The sequence below is a fragment of the Prionailurus viverrinus genome, chromosome D4 (assembly GCF_022837055.1).
Source record: "Prionailurus viverrinus isolate Anna chromosome D4, UM_Priviv_1.0, whole genome shotgun sequence".
In the NCBI taxonomy this organism is placed as follows: domain Eukaryota; kingdom Metazoa; phylum Chordata; class Mammalia; order Carnivora; family Felidae; genus Prionailurus; species Prionailurus viverrinus.
Window position 1 is genome coordinate 3,437,113 of NC_062573.1, and position 19,223 is coordinate 3,456,335.

At 45.2% G+C, this 19,223-nt stretch overlaps 1 protein-coding gene and 1 pseudogene across 5 annotated transcripts in view; both read right to left on the bottom strand.

The window, feature by feature from the left end:
• Positions 1-5,626: 5,626 nt before the first annotated feature.
• Positions 5,627-6,141, bottom strand: LOC125150460 (single-stranded DNA-binding protein, mitochondrial-like; annotated as a pseudogene).
• Positions 6,142-7,105: 964 nt separating this feature from the next.
• Positions 7,106-19,223, bottom strand: part of GAPVD1 (GTPase activating protein and VPS9 domains 1) — a 76,467-nt gene continuing 64,349 nt past the window's right edge. For all 5 annotated transcript variants that reach the window (XM_047829630.1, XM_047829626.1, XM_047829628.1 and 2 more), the window contains 6 exons: positions 19,036-19,195; positions 17,999-18,186; positions 17,087-17,300; positions 14,816-14,888; positions 13,715-13,912; positions 7,106-12,190 (listed from right to left, as the gene is read on the bottom strand). In XM_047829630.1, the coding sequence (XP_047685586.1) occupies positions 12,050-12,190; positions 13,715-13,912; positions 14,816-14,888; positions 17,087-17,300; positions 17,999-18,186; positions 19,036-19,195 (974 nt within the window). In that variant the 3' untranslated portion in view covers positions 7,106-12,049. The remainder of the gene's footprint in view (positions 12,191-13,714; positions 13,913-14,815; positions 14,889-17,086; positions 17,301-17,998; positions 18,187-19,035; positions 19,196-19,223) is intronic.

The following is a 19,223-nucleotide window of genomic DNA, read 5'->3' on the forward strand; positions in this document are numbered from 1 at the left end:
TGATTTGTAATTAGCTTATCCATTGTGCGAATCTTCTAGAGCACCTGAAGTGAGTTAAACATGCCCCCTGCAATCTCGTCGACAATATTAATTCGCTCAGCAAACCTTTCTTCCTGATCCACTGTGCATGCGACCGAATGATCACATATTGCTCTACAGTGGACATATTGAGAAAAATTGGGATTTTTCGGCCTGGAAAGATGAAGACACAGTGTCCTCATCAGTTCTGCCTCCCAGTGTGGGATTTGGAAGCGACAAGTTGGGTTTGTTTTCATCAGCAAACGCTAGATAACCTGCAAAACAATCTCCCACCTTCCCCCTCACCCAGCCTTTAAAATCCCCACAGCCACCGGCTCCAGAGGCTTCTGGTCATTAAGGCCACCTCACAGAGGGGCCCGAGGCGGGGGCCAGCGGTCCTCACCAATCTGGGCTGCCTTTCTTTTGTGCGAGCTGTCATCCGCCCCGGAACCGCCCGCAGCCGCTGTTTGAGTCCGCTGACTCCTGCCAAGCTAACGGGCGTCCTGTATCATTTATCCTGTAATTGGGGCCGCTTGTCACGAGTTTTGCCTGGTTTCTGTGCTAACCACGTGGCCGCGGCTGAAATTCCGAATCCTAACATTTCCCTGCTCAGAGCTGGTGGGAGGGCCCCTCGGCACAGGTAGCCGTCTTGATTGCCTCCACATTTTCCAGCAAAGGGGTTTCCATTCATCTTCATCATGGGCTCAATCTGTGCGCAGAGAGGAGGCGCTGCCCTGGTGGGTCCTCTCCACCCAGTCACCTGGAGGCTCTCTCTCATCTGTTCCTCTGCGTTCACAGCCGCATTTATATTCCGCCTGCCCTGCTGTTTCCTCAGGGGTCTGCGAGGGGTCCCCAGCAACCAGGCCCCCTCCCCCCACCGGTCCCTGCACGGGAGTCCAGGTGCCAGCCTGTCACAACAAAGGCGAAGGTCACCCCTTCTTCTGAACAAGGCGAATCAGGAGGTGGAGACGCTCCGTCTGTCCTTGGCGTGGCCTTGACACTGGCAAAGTGGACCTGGTTGTGTGTGGGGAAGGGGGAAGTAGGCTGTCCCTGCTCCAAAGAATCCTATTCGGCCTGATCTGCTGGTGCCCGCTGGGTGGCAGGCTTCATGTTGGGCACTGGGGAGGCGACCAGCGTCTAGCCCTGCCCTCAAAAGGATCGTCTGCACAGGAGTGCACCCAGGATCAGGATAATGACCCATCATGGGTACCATCCTCTACGGTTTGCGAAGCTCCTTCTGCTCCCGCCTCATGGGAGCTGCCCCCGACCCTATCCTGTCAGGCTGATATTTTGCAGAGGGCCAGACAGGACCCCCAAGTAGCTAAAAAAACAAGGACTTGGAAATCCTCTAGACCTGGATCAGATCCGAGCCTTGCCATTTACTTTCTACGTGGCTTTGGATAAACCACCTTACCTCTCTGAGCCTCAGCTTCCTCATCTGTAAAATGGGGCTCATACTACCCAGTTCACAGGTGAGGGCTCTGTGACGTATCGTGTATAAAGCACTCAACGCTGTGCCAAGCACATGAAGATGGTCCCAGAACCCGAGGCATTATTGTGACTAACAATATGTGCACCCTCAGTAGCACCTCCATGAAGGACAGGGTGCGAGGGTCCTCGCAGTTTGAGAACTGGACTGTGTCCAGCAAGATCATCTCGCTTTGGAACCTGTCAGAGCTGGGTTCAAGTCTTGACTGGGTTACTCATTGGCTATGTGACTGAGGGCTGCTGCCTCATCTGTGAAATGGGAATAATAACCTTGATATAGGAATGCTTTCTAGATCGGGTATAATGGTTATTGTAGGGCGGGCAAGGAGGACTGGTGTGCCTAGTGGAGGGGGGCGGGGCATGAAGGAGTCCCGGGGTCCATCTAGAGCTGGCCAAATAGTTTGGTGAAAGACCCGATGAAGGGGGTTGGTCCTGTGTCCAGGAGCCTCTCGCTCTCCTGGGCACATTGACCCCTCCTCCAAAGGGGCCTGGTGGGGTGGGGTGGGAGGGGGTGGCGGGGAACCTTCACCAGGAAGCCCTTTCAGCCAATTGTCTGTACCTGTCCTTGGCCACAAGATGTCACCCAAGGAACAGCAAAGCAGGGACCTGGGAGGAAACCGGCTAGCCCAAAGCCAGCCCAGGAAATGGCAAATCCCAGCCCTTCTCATAGGATCCCACCCCTGGGAAGCCTCAGGGGTAGAGCCCTCGAATTGGACGTGCTGCAGTGAGTTCAGGTCCCAGACTTCCAGCAGGATGTGACCCTGTTGCCCCAATGAACACTAGTTTGTATAGACCCCCCCCTCGAATTAATAAGTAGATATGATAATTCCCACCTCACAGAGCAGGAGTAAATAGTGCCCGGGGAACAAGGGTGGGGAGGAAGGCGGCAACGACACCCACACTTTGGTGTGACTGGGCTACATTTGGGGCAGGCGCTCAGCAGGGTACCTGACAGCGTCCATCCCTGCCCGGTGCTTGCTAAGGTGTGGGGAGCACACACTGAGAGCACATCCTCTGCCCCCCCCCCAGGCTCTCTCTTCTGATGACTCCACCTTCCCGGTTGTTCAGCTCCACGTGGCCCAGCAGGACCCGTACCAATTCTTTGTGTGGCAACCACCTGGTGCCTGGATCTAGAACGGGGAAGATAGGGACCAAGGGTATGACTCCGGCCCTGGAGTCCCCGGGTCAGCCCCAAGTGAACCACCCCAATGGTGGGCAGCCCACAGTCTGGAGTCCGGGGACCCCCTCGCCCAGCCAGGGCACGCAGCAGGAGTTGTCGAGGCCCAGCCAGTGCCCTGGTGTCTCCAGACCCGAGGACCAGCTGCCGGTGAAGAACCCAGGTGTTCTGGGCCCCCATCAGGGCCCGCAGACCTTGACCCTGGCCCAGGGGCCCAGTGTGCAGCCTAATTTCTTCACAGACTTGTCACAGACTTGGCACAGCTGTGCTGGCACTTTGGTGGGTGCAAGGCTCCTCATCACTTCCTCCACTAGATGGGGCTGCAGAGGAGTGTCCCCCTACCTACGTGCCTACCAGGTGGAGGCCACGGGCTTGGGGCAGGGTGCCTTCCCAGAGGATGTGAAGGTGGGGAAAGAAGGAGGAACCCCTTTTGCTGAGGAGCTACTGTCTGTCCTCTCCTCCATCCCCATCTGCAGACATTTGGGGACACCTGCAATTTGGGATGGGACAGTCCCCTAGGAGAGCACAGACTCCAGAGAGATCATTGCTTTGTAGAGAAGTGTACAGGGATGTGGCCTCACTGTGGATGGAGGGAAGGATGGGGGCGTCTGGGGAGACTTCCTCCGGAAGGGACATTTGAAGTTGGAGGAGTGTTTAGGGAGAGGTACTGAAGCCAGAAGGACCCAGCAAAGGCAAAGGCTTATAGGCAGCCAAAGCATGACCCTCTGGGTAGAGGTGAGAGCTTTGAGGCCCCAGGTGGAGCTGGAGAAGGAGAAGGGACAGGGAGAGGCATATAGCTGAAAAGTAGGTTGGAACCAAAATAGAAGAGAGAATTTTAGGCAGAAGGGGAATCTGATTAGACCTAATTGTAAGAGCACCTAGGAGAAAGGGCCTGGAGGGAGTCAGAAGGTGGTTGCGGGAACAGAGGTGGGGGAAAACGGCTGTGGTAGTGGACGTACGTTCAGAAGTTGCTCGGGAGACATCAGGAGGTTTGGGTGACCCAGAGATGGGGGCAGTGAAGCAAAGCGCCAGAGGCAGGATGGGGCAGGATGCTTATGGACTGAAGTATCCAAACCCAGAAGGGTAAAAAGGAAAGCTTCAGAAATTGTTCCACTCTAGTTAGTATTCATGACCACAGCACAAAAGACGTAGGTTCACTACAGAGCCTTTCAGTTAAAAATGGGTTCCTTTCGAGTGGTTTCTGTGCTCACGGGTTGTTCATGTGTGCCTGGAATGTCTAGGGGCACAGCCACTGCTGCCCGTCTAGGGTGACCTCCATGGTGCCAGTGCGCTTTAGCTACATCCCTCAAACGATAGGGCAGGAGAAATATTTCAAGATGATATATATAATCCTAATATACAATGAAAAAATCAGATACTGGAAGGGTCATTGAGATAATAGAGCCCAACCAGGAACAGCCCTTCAAAGTTGTCACTTGCCTTAGGTCTGGTTCGTGGCAAAGCTAAGATTAGAACTGTCTTCCGGTGCTATAGCCACACACAACTCAAAACCATGGCTTTTCAGGTGGCAGGAACCTTCCAGGGAGGGAAGACACTTCAGGCTGGTGGGTGTGGTCCAGTTTTGCAGTGGAGGAAGTGCTAGGGGGAGGCCCTTACCACCTTCCCTTTCTGTCATCTGTCACTTTTTTATGCTCTTCCCTCCTTCCCCTTCCTCTCCTGGAGCGGGCTCACTCCCCACTCGGCCCCAGGGCCTCATTAGTCATTAGCAACAGCCACAAGAGAAGGGACACAGGGTTGTTGGTGATCAAGAAATGAGTGGGCAGGAAGGAGGTCAATAAATCCAGGAGTTGGATTCCATGGATTGAGGGGCTTGGAAAGAGAGGAAAGTCAAGTCAGAAGCCAGGGGCTTCGAGAACTAATGGGACGCCAATTGTAAGCGGAAACAAAACACAACAGAAATCAGACATTTTGAAAGCGAAATAGTGAGGATTATGAGGAAGAAGATTAGACAAATATTTTTTTCATACAGATATTTGAACACTGCGATCCTCTGGAGATGTTCAGGCATTTGAGATTTGGGAAAAAGATAGTTTTTACATAACCACCCTGGTTATGAGTAAAGAAAACACTTGTATTTAAGCAAATAAAAAGAGCTATCCTTACAGGATAAACTGGACTGGCCATCTGGTGAAAGTTGGTTGTTTTTTTTTTAATATTTATTTGTTTTTGAGAGAGCACAAGCAGGGGAGGTGCAGAGGGAGTGGGGGGGGGACAGAAGATCAAGTCCTCTGTGGGGCTTGAACCCACAAACCATGAGATCATGACCCGAGCTGAAGTCAGACACTCAACCGACTGAGCCACCCAGGCACCCCTGTGTAAGGGTCTGCCTTCCTCACACCTGTCATCCTTATAGGATGTGGGGCCAAGCCTTTAAAAATTGAACTTCTGCAGTGGATCCTGAATTTTAACAAGCATCAGAGTCAGATGGGGAGCTTGCTAGGAATGTAGATTCCTGGACTTTCCCCCAGAAATCTGATTCAATAGCTGCAGGGTGAGATCACAAGTTTATGGATGTCGCCAGTTAGGCAGTGCACGTGGTCCACTGGTTCATACTTGGTGAAAGGCTGGCTGTCATGGCATTTCTCAAACTTCCCTGAGGATGTCACCTGGAGGACTTACTTTCGTTTTTATATAAAAGAAAACTTTTAATGCTTGCCCTTAAAAATTATAAAGACTAGGGGCACCGGGGTGACTCAGTTGGGTGTCTGACTTTGGCTCAGGTCATGATCTTGTGGTTTGTGAGTTTGAGCCTCACCTCAGGTTCTGTGCTGATGGCTCGGAGCCTGGAGCCTGCTTCGGATTCTGTGTGTGTGTCTCTCTCTGCCTCTCCCCCAATCACGCTCTGTCTCTGTGTCAAAAATAAATAAACATTAAAAAAAAATTGTCTTAATTATAAGGACTATACATGATTTGGAAATAAGACTACCAAACAATGGCCAAATAAGAACTGTCCATTCCATGCCTTCGTTTGGTCCCTCGGTCACTCAGAAATAAAATGTTATCAGCTACTGCTGTTGTTCCTTGTCACCTTCCATTATTTTTGTCCGTGAATTCACCATAGTCTATTTCCCTTTCCATATAAATTCGAGACCCTTCTTCGTATACCAATAGGCCACATCTCTGAAACTTGCCTGGAATGATGACATACTGTGCCACGTTGTCATTTGACTGACATCACCCACTTGGTATGCTTCACTTTTCTCTCATCGCCACATCTCATTTGCTGCTGGAGAAAATACTGTGACTGGGTGTTTTTCTTCCACCTGTGTCATGACAGGGTCCTGACCCACTTGCCCTAGTAAATGCACACAATTCAGAGATCTTTCAAGAACGAAACTGCTTGCTATTTCAGACTCTGCTCTTAAAAACTGATCAAGTACCTGTAATACAGTTCTTTGAAATATGGCTTCTATTTTCTTTTTTCTACAATTTAATCGTTAGCCTTTTCCTGACTCTCTAGGACCACTTGAGCATGTAAAGATTCCTGGTTCCATCCTCAATAAATTCAGATTTACAAACAAGAGTACCAGGTGATTCTCAACAGGGAATTTAGAAAAGCATGGTTTACAGAACTCCCTGGGGCACAATTTTAGGTCCCAACCCCAGAGATTATAATTCCTTTGATCAGAGTGAGTCGGAACAGAGCCCTTGACTGAATTCATCAGGAATGATTAAGAAACATCAGGGGCGCCTGGGTGGCGTAGTCGGTTAAGCGTCCGACTTCAGCCAGGTCACGATCTCGCGGTCCGGGAGTTCGAGCCCCGCGTCAGGCTCTGGGCTGATGGCTCGGAGCCTGGAGCCTGTTTCCGATTCTGTGTCTCCCTCTCTCTCTGCCCCTCCCCCGTTCATGCTCTGTCTCTCTCTGTCCCAAAAATAAATAAACGTTGAAAAAAAAATTTAAAAAAAAAAAAAAAAAAAAAAGAAACATCAGCAGCAAAGGGGCGCCTGGGTGGCGCAGTCGGTTAAGCGTCCGACTTCAGCCAGGTCACGATCTCACGGTCTGGGAGTTCGAGCCCCGCGTCAGGCTCTGGGCTGATGGCTCAGAGCCTGGAGCCTGTTTCCGATTCTGTGTCTCCCTCTCTCTCTGCCCCTCCCCCGTTCATGCTCTGTCTCTCTCTGTCCCAAAAATAAATAAACGTTGAAAAAAAAAATTAAAAAAAAAAAAAAACATCAGCAGCTATGCATATTAATCAACAGCCCTGGTTAAAAAACGTTTGTCAAGCCTATAAATTAAGAGCAGTAAGGAAAGCTGAAGTGAAAATGTCCTATATTTTAAAAAATCACATTAAAAGGGGCACCTGGCTGGTTCAGTCAGTGGAGCGGGCTAATCCTGATCTCGAGGTCGTGAGTTCAGGCCCCACGTTAGGCAGAGCTTACTTTAAAAAATCACATCAGATACTCTTTTCACAGGTACATAAAATTTAATGGTTTTGGCCAGCAACATGCTGAATTCCTAGTTAACAGAATTAGGTCTACTGTGGTGTTCATGTTCAGCATCCACAACAGGTTCAATGACTTGGAACTGAGCACTATTCCCAAATGTGCAAGATGTTTTCAGGATTCTCGCAACCAGAGATTTTCCAGCCTCTTTGGTCAATTTTCTAAAAAGTCTATGTACTGCATTTTGGTACCACCAAGAAGATGGAAAAGGATTCTCCTGGAATGAAATGACCGAAGCAAAAGCTCTCCAATGAAAACTGAAATCTCTAGGCAGAGGACACATTTACAGCCAAGAGGAGCTTCTGAGAAAGGATTTCCCTTTTCAGGATCATGACACGTTTTACAGGCAGTGCTGCACGGAGGCCTAGCTAAACAGTGCCACTGGCTCAGCCTCCTTTGGGAAAAGCTACAGAGCCACTTCTTGGGAGAGAAGGGTTGAGTGGGTACAAATATAACAGGAGTCCAAGCACACAGGTAATGCCAAGTTGGCAAGTAGAGTCGAATTCTATGTCCAGTTTTAGGCCAGTGATAGCATTAACTTTAATACTGAATAGACTGAATGAACACTGAGCCCTAATCAAATTTTTTAATGTTTCCTTCTAAATAAGGAGCAATCAATACAGGGAAAGCACCTTTCCACCAGCAAGGGAAGCCTGCAGAGTGAGCTTGTGACAAGGGCTCCTTGTCTAATAGCACCTCCCCTGGGCCGAAAAGATTAATAAAGGCTTCAGGGAATACTGTGATTAGGACTTTTGCTCTCAGAACTAAGGCTGATGAATCGCTACCAAATACAAGGGCCAGATACAAACTGTGTTAAAACAGTAAACGTTCACAATCTCGTTAGTAACCGCTAGCTCATTCTAATTCCTTCCTGGACCACACTTAACAAATGTCCTTAGATGTTCAGATGAAAAAAAGGCAAGTGTGAATTCTTGGAGAACATTAGTAATATTTGGAGTCAAAGAAACTTTCAGAAATGCTTCTGCGTACAAAATAGATGATGGAAACATAAAACGCAGTGAATTCAACTGCTCTCCCTTTTTAATCAGTTTTACAGAATGAGACTGTACATTAGTGATCACATTAGAAGACAGGATGAGTCTCCTGTACATATACAAGATTGTGCAAGCTCATTAACTGAGGCTTAGGTAAGGTTTTATCAGTTTCGAGAGGAGAGGCAGTACAAAGCTTTTTAGTACAGGAGAAGCACAAGAATACGGTAAACAAGACAGAATATCAACTCAGCAGGGGTGAATTTTTAAGGCGTGTGGCCCCTGCCCGCACTGTCTGCCATTAACCAAGTGGAGAGGACCTCCCCACTCTTGAACTTAACCATTGCTGAGCGCAGGCCTGTGGGACACATGAGCTCCACCGTGACTCCATAGCTCAACCACACCAACCGTGACAATGCGCAAACTATGTTTCCCTTTCTCTAAGTGTTCTCCAGGGTAATAAAGCCGTTCCTGGTCATCTTACTTCTTGGGTAACCCACATTCTAAGGTATATTAAGTATTAACCTGGCAAATTCTCAAGCATTTTGGCATTCAAAATAGTTAAAATACCTCATCACTGTTAATCTACTTACTAAAAATTCTTTGAGCTTCAAGATGGTTTCTGATTTCCCCCCACCCCCCGAATTATGGCAATCAAATACAGAATAAATTCACTAGATTTAAAAGAACTAGAAAGAGGGCAAATGTAGACTTTTCCTTAAAGAAATAAAGCAGGAACGGAGAAGCAGGAGGAAAACGTTGAAGAAGCTAACCCCGCTACATTTCTATCACTCCCATGCAACCCACTAATAATTTTGAGCAAGTGTGGTCCTCCTTTTCCCTTTCCACACCCAATCACATCAGAGAACGGGGTCTTTAAAGCCTCACCCATTCAAAACATGAAGTTGACCTTTACTTGGCTCAAACTGGAATCCACATGGCAGGTTACGCAAAGACGGTGCTGGATGGGCACGCGAGCTCAGCTGCTGGGTCTGACGAGAGCGCGGCCTCACTACCATTTGGGCCAGGTTCCTGTTCTCTGGCTTAGCTCGTCAGCAACGTGTATATTGAAAGTCTGGATTAAACAAAGGCTTCCAGGACACAACAGGAAAAGGGAAAACCATGCATCACATCTATTTTCAATCCCTCACGAAGCCTAATTCTCTTACTACAGCAATTTAATATCTGTATAAAAAAAGGCTTTCATAAGCAGGTTTTAAAAAGAAAAAGCAGAAGCCAGCAATTCCTGGGGCTGAGACGTAAACTAAAGCGGAGAAAGAAAACAAAAACGTTTACCAGGTTTAAAAAAAATAGTAATTTTATGAAGACCATCCTCAGTCTGTGTTTCTACTGCTTAACTTTCAGGAAGCAGAATATTAACACAAAATATAAACTGATTTTTCACTAGAGAAGTTAACTGTAGAATATTTCAGTGAACTGAGCCACTCTCTCTCCATTTAACAACATCATTGCAAATTCCACATAATACTCAGCGGCTACTGTTTCCTATGGGTGATTTTATACTTTTGCACTAATCCCTCATATAAAATAAGTGCTGGGAGGAAATGTAATAAGAACCAAAGAACAACTATCCCTCCTTCCCAAAGGAGCAAAGTCAAATTACTCCCTGTCTCCCACCCTACCGCTGCCACGCAGATAGTCACCAACTCCTAAATTCAGAAATCAACACTATAAGAAAATCATGCCATGAAATCAAGCCAGCAAAATGGCTGATGCTGATTGGTTCTTGCTCCTAAAAGGGTTTGCAGAGGGAGATGTAGCTACTCCTTAAAGAGCCGGGCTGTGCTTCTCCGCCAGCTCCCGAGTTAAGACCCAGGCCCGGGCCTCTGTCTCAGAGGTGTAATCGGATGCCAGATCCCTGGGGTTCCACCCTCACCCCTGGCCCCAGCACTGCATGGCTCTCACCTCCTGCCTCCAGCACAGCCTTACACCCACAACTCACCACCTTCTCCTCCACAGAAAAGAGCCCTGTGCAATGTCCACAGCTTCGTATTTATTTCTATAGTGATAACACAGAATGGATTTAGCAACCATTTGGAGAGGAAAAAAAAAATCTGTTAAAGCCCATAAAAATGAATTTCAACTATTCCAAGTCTTCTATTGACTTAACATTTATTGAATCAAATACTGAAATAAATGGACTCGCCCTAGGTCTTAGAAATCGTGTCAGACTGTTTGTCTTGTAAAGTATTTAATGACAGGATCTGACTTCTAATACGTAGGCAGGTTTGACAGTCACAGCCCATGAAGCACAGGACTCTACACAGATTTCTTGACCTAACATTCAAAAGGACATTTTGTAGTACTAGTTTAATTTTGATCTCTCCCTAAAAGGCAGAAACCACATCCCACACTCCTATGTAACTTATCTCGGTATTCTAAAATAAATGAATGAGAAGAGATGGGAGCATAAAGAAAATCCAGCTTCTTTAGGCACAATTAAACACAGAGGTCTCGGAGAGAAGACGGCCTCCGGGTTCATCTGCTCACCGCTGTTTGTCACAGTTCCCTTAAAAATGCCTAGAAATGCTGCTAGCAACAAGGGACTCAAAGTATGGGACTGAGTTTGTTATAAAAGAAGCTAACCAAGTTTAGGAAACATACAGAGTGAGAGCAGTCGGGGATGACTTACGCCCCAGACTTGTGCTTGAAGCTCTGGTGTGCCTCCCTAGCCAATTTCTCACACACCAACACCCATTCCTGATTAATTATCAATATACAATCAAACCAAAATACTGAAACCCAGACTTTTGTTCAGAAGAGGGAAATAAAGGCACAGAAACCTGCCAAAATAGATTTTTTTCCATAAGAATAATATGGTTGATTAAAATAGTTTATCACTAGTAAAACTTGTATCACTAGAGCAGACAATACAAATTAGTTTTTAAAAAAATGACATTCACTGAATTCCTGGTCTGTCATTCAATGTGAATAATCATCAAAAATATATTACAATGAAAGGTTTAAAAGGAGTTCTGTTTGGGGTTTCTACACTGTATTTAGTATGTACCACAGTAACATGTTAGGTATCTACTGTTCCTCTGTATGTAACGCATGGCGATTAAACAGTCTACCTCGCTCCTCCTGCAGGCTCAAAGACGTCTGTGGTGAGGAATGTCTAAGTGATTGTTATACCCCTCATCAAAGGCAGCCTTGTGCATCAAACTCCACACCTAGAAAGTTCAAGAAACTGTTTTACACTTTAATAAATATTTCTGTGTATTTGTTTGTTGCTTTTAAGCTCAGCTTAAACTTTGTCAAGGAAACCATTTCACAAGAGGGTACGTCACAACCTACTATCAGCAATATTCCTTGTTTATTAGAATCTGAAGATGTCCATATTACATCAAATATAAATATATATTATATTTACATTTCCTTCTTAGCTTTTCGATCTAGGTGAGTGCATTTATATAATGCCACTAATGTCACCACTATTATAATCCTCAGTGCAACTGCTATTTTCCTTCCATTAGATGCATAGAAGATTACGCAGCATCTAAAAAGAGGTGTACTGTTCTTTTCTTTTTTTGTTTTTTTAAATAAAAGGAAAGAATGGGTATTCGTGAATGGAGATCTAGAAATTTTCTAGATTTTGTTCTCTTTTTTAATATTTCAAAATACCTGAAAAATGTGGTCCCTTTTTGCAGTACTAGTCTCTACTTGGGACAAGAAAATAACCAAATATGCAACAGAAAAGAAAAGAGCCCAAAGAAAAGAGAACCTGCTTGTTAGCTCATTAATCTGTTTAGTAAAGATCTGTTTTAAAATGTCTGAACGCTGTACAATATTATACAAAAACAATCTTCAGCCTTCAAAGCAGCTGGTACATTTTCTAAGAGAGCTGTTTGCCCGCCTAACAGTCTGCTGCCTCGGTGGGCCTTGGTCTTGGTCACTTCCGGTCATCAATCGTTTTAATGAATTCCACCGCTGCCGTGAACTGCATCCACCAGTAGGACTCCTCTCCAGACAGACAGCTGGCATAAAAGCTACTGATATACTGGACGGTAGACAGCAAACAGGGTGGATTTGCCTAGAGAAGTGAAAACGAAGAGAGTCAATTACTCAGATGTACAACTCCGCAAAAACCATCTAAGCTAACATCTTCCAATGTCTTCCTATGAAAGAGACACCAGTCCTTTTGAAAATAATCCCCAAAGTCTTCTTCGGGAGCAATTTATAAACCTTAGCCACTATGAGTAACAACGGTATACTGGAAAGGCAACTCAGGTTCTAATGCCAGCTGAACTATCTAGACCTTTCTATCCTTGTAAGTCAATGAAGCTTGCTGGTCCTTATGGAGGCTGAACTAATCCTAGTGGACTTTACTCAACACATCCCAGGATTCCAGAATATTAGATAAGGAAATAAAGGCTGTACACCAATTGAGAAAGAAAAAAAACTAAAAAGATAATATGGTGAGTTGCCAGAGGTAACACAGAACATCTCCTGCTTTTTACTTTTTTCACATAGACAGAAAGGACACAGGCGTTGTAAGTGGTTGGGGGGACACACTAAGGCCTGTGCCCCAGAACGAGCTCACACTGGCTCTGCAAAGAACGAGACACATCACACCTGGAAGATACAAGGACAACGGCCGACAGCAGGAGTCGGGAAGGCTGACCGCACACTGATCCTATAGGCTGCCGACTGAGCTAAGAATTCAGATTGCAGAAATACCGCAATATCAAGAATTAGTAAAACATATGTCAGATATACTTTAGACGTCAACAGGTGGTCTGAGCTAACTGGAACACACAAGTGACACAGTCACTTGGCGGCTGTGTGCACCCAAACTGCATGGTTCCCCTGAAAATGCTCACCATAAACCGTTTAAACGATGACATTTCAATTTTAAAGTAAAACACACACACACACACACACACACACACACACACACACACACACACACACACACACAAGAGACACCAGTACATTTTAAGATAATATGGCACAGGGGCGCCTGGGTGGCCCAGTAGGTTAAGCATCTAACTCCTGATTTCGGCTCAGGTCATGATCTCACAGTTCATGGGATCAAGCCCCATGTCAGGCTCTGTGCTGACAGCCCAGAACCTGCTTGGGATTCTCTCTCTCCCTCCCTCTATCCCTTCCCTGCTTGCTCTCTCTCCCTCTCTCAAAATAAATAAACAAACCTTTAAAAAGATAACATGGCACAATTACAAAATAAGAGGCCAAAAGGAGACAGGTGTTTGGTAGATTTGACGGTTCAGGTGACAAGGACTATGAGGAATTCAGTGTGGAAGAAGATGGTAAGAGCACAATAAAAAGAATTTTCCCTCATTCACTCACTCAATAATTACATACCGGGCCCCAACCAAGAACCTCAGGCATGTAAAAGTTGAAAATGTTCATCTAGGAATCCAGTCCTCCTATCCTTTCTTTCGAAAATCTTAACTTTTGGACAGAACAAGACTTCACATTAGACTCTTTCTGGGTAACACAGAGCTTGAGACTGGGAAGAGCACGTGAAGCCCCGCACCAACCTGCTTGGAACTGCCAAATAAACTCTCTTCATTAATAGTAGTGAGGGGCCCACCTTTATCAACACAAATACCAAAACAGGGACAAAGTCATCTGCTCCGGGGACGGAGTCCTCATTGGCCAGACTCAGGAGGTTCATGATCGTGGAGCACATTCTCAGGATGCACTGCACTTTGTCCCGAGGCGTCTTGTAAGCACTTATTGTCCTGATTTCTGACTGTGCGGATGGCCATGGTGCCTCCCGAAGATAAACCTAAGCGAGATCACAAACAGACCCGAATCTTGAATTCAACAGCAACTACAGGAAGCGACCAGGACAACCTCCATGTCAGGAAGCAGAAGGGTAGGCTTGGTGCCTTTTCCTTTCTTCAGTAAAACCAGATTGTGGTTCCCTCCCTTCCACTAAGACTGAAGCTTAGTAAATTTTTAAATAATTTGCTTTGCATTTTCAAATGAATCAATCCTCCATTAATGGAGGAAAGGACATATGATAACACCAACCTAGACCTCATAAAATGCCAAACAATTATCTTTCTTAAATAGCTAGAATGGAACTTATCTACAAGGAGCAGCTGATTCTAAAAGTACAAACAAGCTACTTCTGAAGGAAAATATCATAAAAATGTTACCTTTGTTGCAGTTCTAGAAAGAACAGATTAAAAAAACCAAGGTAATTTATAAACTTATACTGACATTTCATTAGTGGGGACACTAATAAAACAACCAGAAAAGTCAAATACCTGAACTTTTCCATTATTTTGTAGACGTTGTATGACACTAACAGGTAACTTTGATGTCACATTCAGATTCAATTTGTTCCCCTGGAATAGCTGTCACATTCTGTGGAGTGCCACCAGATCCCTTACTCGAATGGGACATTTCTGCAGAAACCTGGCAAGGCTGCTGCAGGCGGAGCAGGTGTAGGCAGAAGCCCCGCCCGCACGCTGAGTGGCATCTGGGCAGGGGCCCCTCTGTGCAGCCCTCCTCCTCCTCTCCCCAAGGCCCCTTCCATGCCAGGATATGTTAATCCTAGGACCTCTGAGAACTTTAAAGTTAGAAATACCTCGAATGCAAATTGTGTTTTATAATTTATTATGTTCTGAACATGCATACGGCGTTATCAAGCAACTACTAATACTACATAAAACTGTATTACCTCTGGTATCTGTAGAGCTCTGTGATTTGCAGTCACTACTTTAGACAATCTCTGAATATGTTCATGAAGGACTCTGAAAACCCCAAAAACACATATGTAAATACATATTTCAGAAAAAAAAGGCACATAAAAAATGTTTTTTTTTTTTCAAAACATTTAAAACGTTAAGACTTCTTTCGAGATACAGATTACAATTACGGTTGAGACGCTTAGCTGTAAGTATTCCCTCTTGTCAAAAATGTCTCACACTTAGGATCTCCTTAGAAATGCTGAGTGGGCTGAGGGGAGGCAAGGAGAATAGGGAAGTCCTTCGTTCCCAGCCCAGTTCAGCATTCCAAAGGAGAAAGGGGAGGAGCCCTAGCCCAGAAGCCACCCGGACACACTAATTAGTAAAAAGCACAGAGGAAGTAGAGGGATTAAAAGCCAGAAACCAAAGACCACAGAAGCTCAGACAGAGAAGGGACTCTGAGAACACTCAACCTCTCTCCTATTTCATAGATGAAAATAATCAGGCTTAGACAGGTGAAAGGCTTGCCTGAGGTCACACAAGGGTTAGCAGCAGGCGCTAAACCCAGCCTTCCTGGCTTCTACTGTTTTTTCCGGAGCACTGGTTAACTGTGCACTCTATAAAACCTGAAGACATGCCACGGAGGAGAGGGTACCCAATACTGCTCTTTGCAGGAAATACAGTTTGAATGCCCCTACTCCCATTTATCCCATTCTGGAAGCTAAAAACTGGTCTCTGGAAAGAAAATATGTCCCATTTGGTGAAGGAGGCACAGAAGCCGGGGTGCGCCTCTTAACGTTTATTTATTTTTGAGAGAGAGAGAGAGACAGAGCGTGAGCGGGGGAGGGGCAGAGAGAGAGGGAGACACAGAATCCAAAGCAGGGTCCAGGCTCCAAGCTGTCAGAACAGAGCCCGACGTGGGGCTCAAACCCACGAACCGTGAGATGACCCGAGCCGAAGTCGGATGCTCAACTGACTGAGCCCCCCAGGTGCCCCATGGGGTGTGCCTCTTAGACTATGAAGAGTGGGAGAGGCAGGCTAGAACAACCCTAACCCATTCACAGAAGAGTGCTCTCAAACATACATGTAAGACCTTAGCATTTCTGTGAAAGAAAGCTTCTATTAACCATTCATGACTCATCCTGAGGTCCTATCACATGGACCCCTTGAGAGTCACTGGCACAGTAAGCCGGTGTTACTGCTGGGGACAGAGTAGCCACCTCAACATGGCAGAAACAGGGCTGTGAAGCAGTGTTCCAGAAAGTGCAAGAGAGGGAAAATGAAAATGAGAAATCACCCATAGTCTTATTACCCCAAATATAACCACGGTTACCACTCCAGGTTTCTTTTTTTTTTTTTTTTTTTTTCAGGATAAATTTTTTTTAGGATTACTTTTTAAAACCAGCTTTATCGAGACATGACTCATACATCATAGATTTCCAGATATTTTTTGATATTCAAACATACAGCTTTTCATTCTTAATAAATAAATAATGAGCATACAGAAGTCAAGCCCTGTGCTTGATGCTGGGACAGAGTGGTAACTAACAGCATTATGTTCCTGCTCTCACGGAGATGACAATCCAGTGGAGGAGAGAAGCGTTCACCAGATGACCACACACAGCAGGGATCACTAAGGGGGTGATTCTGCACCTCCCCTCCTCCCGAGGGACATCTGGCAATGTCTGGGGACATTCTGGTTCTTACAACTGGTGGGGAACTACCAGCATCTCCTGTGTACAGACCAGAGATGCTGCCAAACATCCTGCAAGGCACACAGCAGCCTCCCACACCAAGGAGTTACCTGGCCCCACGTGCCAGTAGTGCCAGGCCAAGGAACTGTGACTCTACCAGATGTGAAACCCCAACAGTGGCAAGTGCTAAAGAAAGGTACGCAGGTCCGAGAGAGCCCTGCCAGGAACTGACCCTGGTCAGAAAGGTCAGAAGAGTGGTGCTGCAGTCTAGACGTGAAGGATAAGGAAGAGCAGGAAGAGGAAAGAAGGGGAGAACAGCTAAGGCAGAATAGCAGCAGGGCCTTCCAGGAAGGCCATACCAATTGATATGCCCTCCGGCCCAATTTCCCACTCCCTGAAAACAGAGTGCTATCCTTCTTTCTGCCCTGGTCACTCAGATGGGGGAAAATGATAGCATGCACTGCCTTTACTGGCATCACTAAGTCTCATGCACAGCTTGTGTAAAACACGGGACTGGCTGATGTACCCCTACGTGGTCAACACAGGTGCGGTAAACATGGGAGTGCTCACTGGTCACGAAGTATGTCCCCATCCTGGTTAGGGTAGAAAGCAAGCTTGAAAATCCGATTCATCACACTTCGTTCAATGGCCAGCTGAGCATCCTGAAGCTGCTCCTCACTCGCGTTCTGCCATATGACGTCCTGGGCCATTGCACCATAAAGGAACTGCAGAAAATCCTCTACCTGAGCAGTTTTATCATCAGCTGCTGTGAGTTTCTGAAAGTCTCCAATGCAAAATAATGATTTTTTATAATATACTATCTGAATAATCTTAAAAAGGAAATTACAGAAATCATTTTAATCACTAGCTCTGCAGATGTTATGTTCTTAAAGCCAAAAGCGTATATGCATATGGCTTATTTTAGGAGAATGTGGTCAGATCATTAAAATCAGAAGATAGGTAAGAAATATGCGAAAGTTTAAAAGCAAGGGGTTTGTCATAAAAATGACATACTTTGAAAAAAAAAGGTTTTTTTGACTTTAAGAAAAAAATAAAAATTTAAAAACGATATAAAAATGACACACTTTCACTAATGTATAGACTTACTGAATCTCTACACTGTACACCTAAAACTAATATAACACCATATATATATTAATTATAGTGTAATTTAAAAAATTAAAAAGTTAAAAAAGCTTTTTAAAAATGATATGTTTTATTTTAAATGTGAGAAAAACATACACAGGATCCAAAACTCTAACCAATTTTCCCAATTTTGTATAAACTACAGATATTCGATCCAGGATAAAAATGGAATGTATTGGTTGGACGTTACAGTTTAATTAAGAATCCATAAAACACGTGGGAGTTTAAGGGACTACTTGTAGACATGCAGATACTCAAATTAGCAAAACAAAAATTTCCAAATCTCCCCACGAATCCATGGCTGAAGAGATGCTTCAACTAAAGGTCTTTAGTTACCTTGAATGAATTCCCTGATCTTCTTTTCTTTGCTCTCAAGCAGCAACCTTACACAGACGGTGGTAAAGTATCTATTGGCCACCTCTTTGTCCCGCAAGACCCTTTGCAGTAGCCTTTCCAGGTGAGCCTGCGTGGTCTGCAGTCCTTGCCGACAGCGAGTGAGATAAGCAATATAGGGGGCCCTTTTCCTAAAAGGAAATATGCTTTGCAGGACATCACATACGTACAGTGCACACTTTTTTGGAGACGAAGAGTCTTAATTTTTTCTCTCATAGACTTTGGTTTTACCAATTAGCCACGTCAGGCTGCAGACAACTGTCTTGAGGACTAATAATGCTGCCTGCTTAAGAAACAGAACCATTGTGCGTATTTGTGAAGAATAACGTCTACTGGGCTGAACACTTAGCTACCCAACTCACTAAATGTTACTAAGTCCCTTGGCATCGTTGGTCTATTTTATATTGGCCCACAGTCTCCATGTTGGTAGGACAGGACCTCATACTTCACAGGAAATTGATAGCTACAGAAGACTAAAATAATTACAACATATAGGTTAATACACCACTAGACCATTAAACGTATCATCAATTATTTGCTTATAGTCTAATGGTAACAATCATTAAAGTGCCCATTCCCTAAGCCCAGGGGCCTCTTCATTTCCCAAGGATCTCTATTACATTCTTCTCCTGAACTGTTAGCAAAGGGCTAGCAGCAGACAGAGGGCAGCAATTTTTAGGCCTACTCCTTCCTTACTCCAGGAAATAGTTTTTCCTATCACCCCGAAAAAAAGCTAAAGCTAGCTATTCTGGCCTCACCTCTGCTAGCACGGCTTCTGTGCAAAGCTGAAGGAAACTGAATTTCTCTGTTAGTCAGAACTGCTCATTTACAACTACACTTCCAGATAAATATCCAAACGTGTTTGTCATCCAGGTAAACACAGCCAAGCACATTGCAGTAAGCCCAGATTCACTTGTTAAATAAAAAAAGACACTTGGAGCTGAAAATAGGCTGACAAGTGAAGCAAGCTGGGTAATTACCTGTAGTCCTCGGCAATAGAGGCCAGCAGTTTCCTACAAGTTCTGTTATCAAAGCGGCACACACAGCGCATAGTTTCTTGAAGTTGAGCCATTAAGTTCTTATCTTGTAGGTTAATTGCTTCAGCTATTTGAACTTTTAAGAAGCAAACAATTTCATTGTCTAAACAAACAAACAACAGAATTCTGTT